Source organism: Diospyros lotus, chromosome 9 (assembly GCF_014633365.1).
Source record: "Diospyros lotus cultivar Yz01 chromosome 9, ASM1463336v1, whole genome shotgun sequence".
NCBI classification, from domain to species: domain Eukaryota; kingdom Viridiplantae; phylum Streptophyta; class Magnoliopsida; order Ericales; family Ebenaceae; genus Diospyros; species Diospyros lotus.
The window spans coordinates 1,368,650-1,378,646 of record NC_068346.1 but is presented as its reverse complement, the minus strand read 5'-3'; the positions used below and the strand labels follow the sequence as shown (position 1 = coordinate 1,378,646).

General features: G+C 33.4%; 2 protein-coding genes across 3 annotated transcripts; both read right to left on the bottom strand.

Annotated features, from left to right (window-relative positions):
• Window positions 1-9: 9 nt before the first annotated feature.
• On the bottom strand, window positions 10-4,690 carry LOC127810082 (adenylyl-sulfate kinase 3-like). Of its 2 annotated transcripts, XM_052349324.1 has the most exons (7): window positions 4,259-4,690; window positions 3,792-3,929; window positions 2,109-2,258; window positions 1,876-1,994; window positions 1,644-1,728; window positions 1,150-1,196; window positions 10-1,005 (listed from the first exon to the last, which is right to left on the bottom strand). In XM_052349324.1, the coding sequence occupies exons 1-7, from the start codon at window positions 4,551-4,553 to the stop codon at window positions 910-912; spliced, it is 930 nt and encodes a 309-aa protein (XP_052205284.1). In that variant the 5' UTR covers window positions 4,554-4,690; the 3' UTR covers window positions 10-909. The 2 variants fall into 2 exon arrangements, with proteins under 2 accessions (XP_052205284.1, XP_052205285.1); XM_052349325.1 differs by lacking the exon at window positions 3,792-3,929.
• Window positions 4,691-5,132: 442 nt separating this feature from the next.
• Window positions 5,133-9,066, bottom strand: LOC127810665 (BTB/POZ domain-containing protein At3g49900). Its single transcript, XM_052350247.1, has 4 exons — window positions 8,713-9,066; window positions 8,493-8,562; window positions 7,896-8,408; window positions 5,133-5,987 (listed from the first exon to the last, which is right to left on the bottom strand). Exons 1-4 carry the CDS (start codon window positions 8,949-8,951, stop codon window positions 5,235-5,237), a joined length of 1,575 nt encoding a protein of 524 aa, XP_052206207.1. The 5' UTR covers window positions 8,952-9,066; the 3' UTR covers window positions 5,133-5,234.
• Between the last annotated feature and the right edge of the window lie 931 nt (window positions 9,067-9,997).

Sequence of the window (9,997 nt, the reverse complement as noted above, 5' to 3'; positions counted from 1 at the left end):
TTAGTTAAAAAATATAATAAACCATGAACCGAATTAAATTTATTTTTTTGTTTGTCGAGTTCGAATAAATTAATTTTTTTTAATGGGATTGTTACACCAATTTGAACGTACTAACACTCCATTTTTCCCTTTTATTTTTTAATTTACTCACTTATATAATATTTTTTACTAGTAGAAATACTAGAACTAACTATATAATATATATAATCTAGATTAGGGTTGTTATCACAGGTATTACTAGTTACACCTATCACAGGTATAATATAACTATATTACTAGTTACACCTATTACAAATTAAAGATGAAATCTTATAAGAACTCATCACTCTTAATAACAATTATTTTATTCTTATCAAACCAAAATAAAAATAATAATTATTAACTAATAAGTAAGTTTTATAGGAATCAACTGTTAACCTTATAAATCTTATGTTTATATAATATATTACTCAATTGCTTAAAAAGACATCCCTTCCATAATACCTGATCAAACAATCATTCCTCCAATAATTACTTATCAAATATAGTATCATTATTTCTTCTATAATCCTTAAAGTATAAGGAATATCGTTGATTTTCTTTTCTTTTTTCTTTTGTTTAGTACTTATTATTATTTTTGTTTTTAAAAAAGGACCTACAAGGTATGTATTAAAGGGGGCCAATTTTGGGAAAAATATTTTGTGTTCAAACACTAATATGTATTATTTTGTGTTCAAACACTAATATGTATTTTTCACAAAATTGAGGGGACAATTGCAGACCCTCAACTATATGGCTATGGCTATGGCTCGTGCTACTATAAACTTGCAAAACTTCATATTCAATCAAGGTATATGAAATGGTACTTCAAGTGTCCACTGTCCAGTCAGTTATTGCAATTGATGACCCTGGAGGACTAGACTTGGTGAATCAGGCACCAAGATAACCTTTCTCCTCCAAGTAAGATATCACTGTTGCAGCCATTTCATCTGGAGTACAGGCCTCTTCTTCCTGTTGCAACACTATCTGCGAGGAAATTCAAGTCAATGTCAATGGATAAACAAGCAGGAAACATGGCATTTATATCTCGGTTCCATTATAAAGCTAGAAATCCTTGATCTGAACGTCTCAAACTTCATCTTTGTTTGTTATTCAGGCAAGTATAATCACCTCAGAATTCAATGGTGGCTCATATGGATCATTAATCCCTGTAAAACCTGCCAGATACAAGAACAACAAAAGTCACATGAGGAGAAGAAAAATAGTAGCATGAAACTCATCCTATGCTAAATCAGATAAGAATCATAAACAAAGAGTGTGCCTGAACAAAAGTGTTGTTGGAGGTTTATGAATTTAGGCCAACTATTGCTATCAAAAGATTGGTATGTTAGAAATTCTGAATATCAAACAAGTTGCTAGAATGGCTGGCAACATCAGGTTAACAATACCCAGCGGATACCCTAACTACTCTTCTACTCTTGTTGTAAAAAACATTATGATACCATTGGAACAAGTTGTTCACTAGAGGAGATATTCAAGCAGGCTCAAATTTCTTTTTACATAAGTAAAAAACTTAATTTAGAACACTAACAGAAAAATGGTGAAACAGTAACAGGTCACTCTGGATATCGAAACCAGTCTTCTAAGAGACCACAAGAAGATACCTTTAATTTTTCCAGCTCGAGCAAGCTTGTAGAGGCCCTTAGGGTCCCTTGCTTCACATACTTTAAGAGGGACATCCATAAACACCTATGAATTATATGCTTTATCATTTATTGGCAATGAAAAAACTCTTATTTCTGCCAAAAAAGTCCATTATTTCCTTTTTTTTTTGCAGTAATTATTAAAATCGACAAATTTATCAGCAAAATTATCAATGTAGGTAACAGCACAAACCTCGATGAATTCTCCTCCTGGTAGCAGTGCACGGCAGGCATCTCGGTCCTTTCTGTAGGGAGATATTAAACTAGTAATGCAAATAAATCCAGCATCTGCAAAAAGCTTCGCCACCTCCCCTGAGAACCATAAATATATGAAATGCACAAAGTTGCATATAAGAATCAATGAAGGTTCCTTTTTCTTATGAGAAATCAATGAAGTTACACAAATGTTGAACCTTTAAAACCCACCAATTCTTTGGATGTTTTCTGCACGATCCTCTTCTTTAAAATTAAGATCATAGTTCAGACCATGACGAGCATTATCACCATATAGGACATAGGTCAGCTTTCCTCTGGAGTGCAAGCCTCGACTTAAAGCAGATGCCAAAGTGCTCTTGCCTAAAATTAGAGTCCAAGTATTTTAAAATGAAAATGATATACTAGGTTACAGCAAGACTTGGAAACCAAAAGCAACATAAGGATTTATACAAGGGTGGAAGATACTACAAAGATAAACAAATTTTGTGTCTTAAATAGTAGGGTACTATCACCATAAGTTATGCAAATTTCCAAAAATATGCCTAGAGCAATTATCAAATCTTTATTCAATTTCCTTAAACAAAAAGGGATCTGATTTATATTGGACTTGACAGATGTAAAGTTCTTTTAGAAGGCACAATTTTGTAAATCTCAGATATAAAGATACCAAGTGACAGTGCACTTGGATTTCAGATAACAATTGAAAAATTACAAGTAGGAATTCTTTCATACAAAAACTAGTCGCAACTTGTGGGGGTGATAGTGGTATCAATTTCATGTTTCCAAGACTTTCAGCATCTCTACAAAAATAGAGATAAATTTGCAAAATCAAGATAAAAAATACTTCCATCCATTGCATGTTTTGCTCAAAGTAGATACCCTGCCTGTTTTGCGGTCAGCATCATGTGTTGTATAAATAAACTCGAGCCTTCTAAACCTTGGTTGTACTAGGTAAATAGTTGGAATTACTAATTCTGCAAATTCATACACCAATAAACTGTTACCTCTTTCCCATGCAAATTGAATATTAACTGAATCAAATACTTCTTGTCCAAATAATTATTTTGACCACTGCTTAGTATTTAGGTAATTAACACTTAAACAAAGTATTAAGTATTTAAACTAATCATTTTAACCTACCCATCTCTACATCTTTCGTTCCCATATTAGAATACATTATCTGTTTCTATAGCATGCAACCCGTACCAGTCAGTAATAATGCAACCTGAGTCACCAGATGCAACTAACTGCATTATTGTGCGGTCACGCAAGTGGGACAACACAAAACAAAATAATTAATTACAATTGATTGTACATGAACCACACGGCACACACATGTTACTTTATATTCATTTTCAGTTGTCTATGTATAAGCATTAATAGGGTCACTCTTATAAGTAGGCCAATTAAATTGCAGCTAATTTATAATACAGGTAATAAAGTTCCTTAGCACAAACAAAAGACCTTTCAGTTCCAAAGTTATCCACTAGAACTCTTATTTCATGTAGCTTTTTAGATGCAGAAGGTGTGATTAGTAATTTAAATTTCATTTCTAAAATTTATCCTGTATCCGAGTTTCATATATATTATACCCTCCAAAGCAACAAATTTCCCATAGCAAATTCTATGAAGTTAAACTCAGGTTTTGGATTTCCATGGTCTTTGATGATTTGCTCGTTGGCGCCAAATCTCATTCAGCAAAACCATATTTAGTCATCATCTTGCAAACTTGCAGAACTTTCATTTCTATTAGGCAATAATTTTCTCCTATATGAATCTAATTAGGAAAAATGGCTTAAGAAGCATCCAAAGGTATAAGGTGTAAATAGTCCAAAGTCCTGGCAAAGATTAATCAAACAGCTAATTCTAACTAGATTTTTTGAGCACACAAACCTGAACCACTGAGACCTGTGATCCATATGACACAACCCCTCTGTTGAAGTGACTCCCGCATATCAATTTTCTCAACGGGATTCTTATGCCAAGCAATGTTTGTTGAATTTCTGAAGGTAGAAAACCGGCAACTTTTACCTGCTTAGATTATTAGCTAAACAAATGTCGATATATTGGATCCGCAGCAAGTTTAGCAACGATATTTCGTAGCAATATTCACAAAAATAAACAATGAAGAATTAGCAACGATTTGCAAGAGCTAGAATATGCAATTGAAACGGAAGCAAATAAAGTACGAGGGGATACAGGTAAGAAGAACAGGAGTTCCACATGTATGCAATAAGATAGAAGCAAAAAAAAAAAAAAAAATGTAGGATAATAAAACCGATGAAACCACAAATACGTAGAATACTACCAGCACTTTTCACAGTTGAAACAGAAAATAGCAGAAGTGGCCAACAGAATACCATCGCAAGCCATTCTCAATGCGTCATCACTTGTAATGGAGTCGGATTGGTGCAATTCTGGAGCGAAATTCTCTTCAGTTTCACCATCGCCACTCGGCTTTTCAAACCCTTCCATTGCCTTAACCGAGACGAGAGAACTCCATTTTGCATCTCCACTAACTAGCGCCAAGCTCTTTGCACTACGATTAGGCACCGAGAGCTTCAGAAACCCCAAATTCGTCGGCGCTGAGCCCCCTGGGCCGATCTCCGGCGGCGAAGAGCTCCTGATGAAATGTCGGTTGCGAACGGCAATCATCTCTGAATCGACTAAAGACAAAAGGATTCTAATAGAAGAAGAACGAATGTGAAACGCATTCTAGCTGAAGCCAATGGATGATTAATATATAGAGAGAGATGGGGAAAGAGGGAAAGCGCGCGCGCACGGAAATTCTGTTGACGCCACAACTGAAATATTCCTTACAGGCATGCGCGCGTGCAATCCGTTGAGAACATCACGTGGAACTGGCGGGTATTTTAGCATTTTAAGTTGAATAAATGAATTAATGATAGGAAAATGCTATTGGTACACTTATTTTGTATATTTTGAACTACATTTTGTATATTTTAGACTACATAAAAGAGTATTATGACAAAAAAATTTCTCATAAGGCGCGTGTGAGGCGCAGAATATTTTGATCATAATATTCCCCTTATGTAGTTCAAGATATACAAAATAAATATACATCTAACATGATTCTCAATGATAATGTGTACTCTATTTTAACAATCATTGATTATTGAAGGAGGGGATAAACTTTTACCCTTTGTATGTGTGACTTTCTAAAGAAAAATTATATTTTTTTTGTCTTGACACCTGGCGAAAATTGTGACCCCAATGCACAAACAAAATAATGACTTTTTAATAAAAAGATATTAATACAAAATGATTAATTAAGAAAAAAAAAGAGAGATAAATTAAATAAATAAGAATGAAGCATTAGCCTAAAGATCGAGCACGCCGGTGAAAGGGTACATCTTTCTTTATGACGATAACGTTCCGAAGATTTCCATACTCTTCTCCGTCTCTTACCCCATCTAATTCTACCACTTTGCTCCGAGCTATGCTCTGAGATTTCTTCTTTGATTCTGAATTCGACGAACGAAAAGCGTCCTTCAATCTGTCAACCAATTTCCGGCCTAATCTTTTCTCAAGCCTCGGAGTAGTTCCCGCATCATCGGGCATTTCAGATATTGGAGAAGCCCGGCCGCCGATAATTCTTTGTTCTCTTCTCATGAACATCCGGAAGCTGCCGGAAGAAACCGAACCTTTCTGCCCGCGCTCGACCCGATTCTCTGCGCCGCCGCCGGCCGAGCTGAGCCTGGCGGACTCGAGCTCGTGGAGGAGCATCTTCAAGCCGTCGAGCTCTTTTTCCAAGAACCGGATGCGGGAGCTTGTGGCGTCCATCGACGCCTTGAGCTGCGTGGCGTGGCGGAGCGATGCGTCGCTCTGGAGGATTGCGCCGAGGGTGGTCGGGTCCGGGTGGCGGCGGTCGGCGGTGGCGGGTCGGCCGGCGCCGAGGATGGAGCGGCGGGTGGTGAGCTGCCCGACGAACATGGCTTGGACTAGGAATCTCAGCGGGAGGCTTGGGTTTTGGACGGCGTGCGTGAGATGACGAAGCGAGAGCATGGTGCAGTCGATGGAGTTGCAGATTCGCCATTTCTGTTCCTCTGTCATTCTGCCGCCATTTTCCTGTGTATATTAACAATGGAAAAGGCCCTTCGAATTGAGAAATTTGTTCAAAATTATATTAAAATTTGTTTTAATATTTACTTTTTCCTATACAATATTTTCAATTTTTATTAAAAAATTTCTTTTAAAGATTATGCTTATTTAACATATTCACTTAGTTAAAATTGTCATTAATCAAAAGGGAATATTATGGTTAATTTTAAATAATTTTGTGTAATTATCCTTCAAAATAAAAAATAATGCTAGAAATAAAAAAAGTTATGTGTTATTGTGTTATCTAACACCTCATATTCTTCTATCGAGAATGCGACACATAATCATAAGTCTTAATATTACTAAAAAATAAAAGTAAAAATCCAAATATGATTTTTTAAAGAGTTATAGTGATAATGGATAAAAAAGTATTAAATGGTATATGATGGCTCTTTAGATAGTTTTTTTTGAGACAAAGTACGAGTAATTTGAATGTATTCAAGATTTCTATTAAGTGATGTATTATTTTAATTTTTTTATAGTAAAACTATTTATCACTCTCCGTGTACATGGATTCTAGATTGCATGAAAATAAAAAAAAGAAATGAATATGAAACAAAAACAGAAAAATAAGGTTGCGTTCTCTTTACTGTTTTCAAATTATTTTTAATTTTTAATTTTCTAAAATAATAAAAATGCGTTCTCTTTACTATTTTTAAAAATAAAAAAAAATTATAAAGAAAACTCAAAACAACAAAAAATTGTTTTGAGTGTTTTTATCCAAAATAAACTCTAAATTCAAAACACATTTATTTATTTATTTATTCATATTTTATTATTGTAATAGAAAAAATATTATAAAATTTATTAACTTTAAAAAATATATATTTTTAATAATATATTAACATTAAATATTTATAATTTCTTTAATAATCAAATTTATTGAATAAATATTATTAAAAAATATTTTTAAAATTTCAAAGAGAACGTGTTTTCTAATTTTCTATTTTAAAAAATAGTTTTTCAAAATGACAAAGAGAATGTGTTTTTAATTTTCTAAAAACAGATTACCAAAATAGAAAACTGAAAATAAATTCAAAATCTAAAACTGAAAATTGAAAAGCAAAAAGAACGCAACCTAATATTTAAAAAAAATTAAAATATAAGAAAACACATAAATAAATAAAAATAAGGGTATTTTTATAAATATATTTTTTAATAAAAAATATTTAATTTAAAAATAAACATAAATTTTATAATGCAATAAACATAAACATAAATCCTACCATCCATGAATCATGACCTACTAATCAAAAACTAACAATAATTTTCTTGAAAAAAAATTCTATCCCTAACTTGGTAAAATACAAAAAAAAAAATAGTTTATAAGGAGGGGCAAACACAGGTTGCAACCATGTCAGCCTTAGTCCTATCTACCTATAGATGTAACTCATTTGAGAAGAAGGGGACTTAAACGAATTATAGTTCTGGGACTCCCCCAAATTTGCCACTGTAACCTCTTTATTAACAAAATTGCAGTTCTAATATTCTTAATATTATGAAATGGTCCCAAAATGCCTTCAAAATTACAGAAATGGTCCAGAAATATTTTTTTTAGTATTTTCTCAATATTTCCAAAACATTTCTTGTACTAAAACGGTTCATAAATATTTTTTTTTTATATTTTATTAATATTTTTGAAACGTTTTCTACACTAATACGGTATTTCTGAGGTGTTGTCATCATCATAGTAGATCACATGATTGAATCATGTATATCTTGTACTCTGTTTTTATTTTATTGTTTTTTATATTATTTTTTATTAATAAATAATTATTAAATTAAAATTCATATAGTCAAAACTTAACTCATTATTATTATTTTTTATGGCAGAATGTGAAATTATGATAAAATTGAATAAATGAAACTATTTACCTTGAGGTAAAGGTCGATGATTCTATAGAGCCCGTCGTGACTCCCAGTTAACCGACAACGCAAGGATTCCACAACCGCTTGGAAATCCTGAAGCGGCACCGTTTTAACGCCGTCAAAGCAACTCACAACACTGTCATCGTCGTCGACCATAAATCCGAACGCGTCTAGGCATCTGCTGACAAACGCCGACGTCGTCTCCGCCTCCGGCAGCAACGGCAGGCACGACCGGAAGATGATCAAGGCGTACTCTCGGCTGACTCCAACAGCCAGTCTGAAATACGCCTCTGTTCTCTGCCTCAAGCTCGCGTCGTCGGCGTCTGTCATCTCCAGCAAGTCCGCCGCCACTCTCAGAGCGGCGACGTTGAACGGGGTTATCACGATGTCCGCACCGTAGCAGAAGTCGACCACAAGGCCGAATGCTTCTGCCGTAATCTTAAACGGCGGAGACAGAGTTATTTCCGGCGATCTCTCCAGATGCCGCTTCAGGTAACGGCTCCTTTCTACCAGAGGATCCTAAGAACAAAACACAAAAACAGTAACTAATTAGAAATGATTTTGCATCAATCGTTTGAAAGTATCAGTTTATTATATCAGTACTCTGTGAAGATGGAAATGTTTGCCCTGAACTTGAATCAACACATCAGTTTCACATCTTGTCGCCAATGTCCTGATCAATATTCCAACACACCGATTCACATAAAACAAATAATAATTAAAAAATGTCAACAGGAGCAACTTTACCAGAATGCCATAAAATATTCATAGTTGGATTCTTAGAAACAGAAAACGAGCGAAAGAGAGAGAAAAACAAAATTACCAAGCCTTCACTCTGCAATGGAGGGGAGACGAATCTTCATGTTCTTCCTCTTCCTCATGGATGGTGTCCACCACTCCCAAATCCTCCCAAACCTTCAATCTCTCCATGGCGATGGAGCTGATTCTGATGACCGTCGAATTGGGGGGAGGGGGGGTTAGGGTTTTGAGATAAGCGAGAAATTCCTTGGCTGGTACTGGTGCGGTTATGGTTTCTTCTGTCTTGTGTATTGGTTGGTGCATTCATTGCAGTAACCATAAATGCCTCTGCCTTAATTTCCCCCCGCAACTTTCTCGTAAATTCAAAACTTTTCATTTCAATCGGATGTATACCATCTCTGTCTGCTGTTTTTTTGCCTCAAAATGGTCGATGAGGAGCCTCCCTTTACCTTTATTCCTTTACTTTTATTCTTGGGATAATTGTCTTTCCTATGATTTTTGATATTTGTATCTTTGATTACATAATGAAAGATAAATTATAAGTTGAATTTTTTACTCTTGTACGGGACAAAGATCGAACTTACAAATTAAATTAATACTAACATATTAATCATTCGATCAGTCCACTTATACTTTAAAGACGTACGGTCTTTGATTTACTCTTTTTCTTATTAAATGTTGGCTTCAACACTTACCCAATCATATTTAGTATAATATTTTTATATTAGTTATTAATCATATTACAAATAAAAAATTTATTTTTAACTTATTTTTAAAAAAAATATTTTTAGCCCCTTAAATAAATTAATTATATTTTATAGACACTTTATTAGTTTTGACCCTATTAACTAATTTTATAAATTTATCATTTTATTTAATTTTTTTTTATCCTAAGTTATACCTCATCTGAAAAAAAAGTGACTATATAATATAATTAGTTTGTTTGAAGAGTTAATTTTTTTTTTTAAAAAGAGGTTAAAAATGATTATGTCTATTTATTTTTCATTAATTATGAATTCTTATCATCGTATATTTATATTGATTAAACATGAGTAATATAGAAGTGTCACATTTAGTGTTTAAATAATATTTTTATTTTTTTATAAAAATATTATATAGAGACTAAGTTTTCATACTTTTATGACATTTAATTTTATCATTAGAATTTATCAATTAATGATTATTAAAAAACATATATGGGGACAAAACTCCACCCTCCTTTTGCAAGGCAAGCAACAACTAAAACAAGATTGAAGAAAGTCAACTATAAGTATTAGCTCTTTAATATAATCTATCTCATCCATTGTCACGGGAATATTTATATTTTTAAAATATTATTTTTAAATTTG

Bases quoted from the DNA above. Each gene is read 5' to 3' on its own strand.
- LOC127810665 (XM_052350247.1), bottom strand. From the start codon at position 8,951: ATGCACCAACCAATACACAAGACAGAAGAAACCATAACCGCACCAGTA. The intron at 8,409-8,492 runs GTACTGATATAA...TTTTGTTCTTAG, and splicing joins AACATTTCCATCTTCACAGA to GATCCTCTGGTAGAAAGGAG. The intron at 5,988-7,895 runs GTAAATAGTTTC...TAATATACACAG, and splicing joins TCATCGACCTTTACCTCAAG to GAAAATGGCGGCAGAATGAC.
- LOC127810082 (XM_052349324.1), bottom strand. From the start codon at position 4,553: ATGATTGCCGTTCGCAACCGACATTTCATCAGGAGCTCTTCGCCGCCG. The intron at 1,995-2,108 runs GTGGGTTTTAAA...TATGGTTCTCAG, and splicing joins AGAAAACATCCAAAGAATTG to GGGAGGTGGCGAAGCTTTTT. The intron at 1,197-1,643 runs GTATCTTCTTGT...TGTATCTGGCAG, and splicing joins TCGAGCTGGAAAAATTAAAG to GTTTTACAGGGATTAATGAT.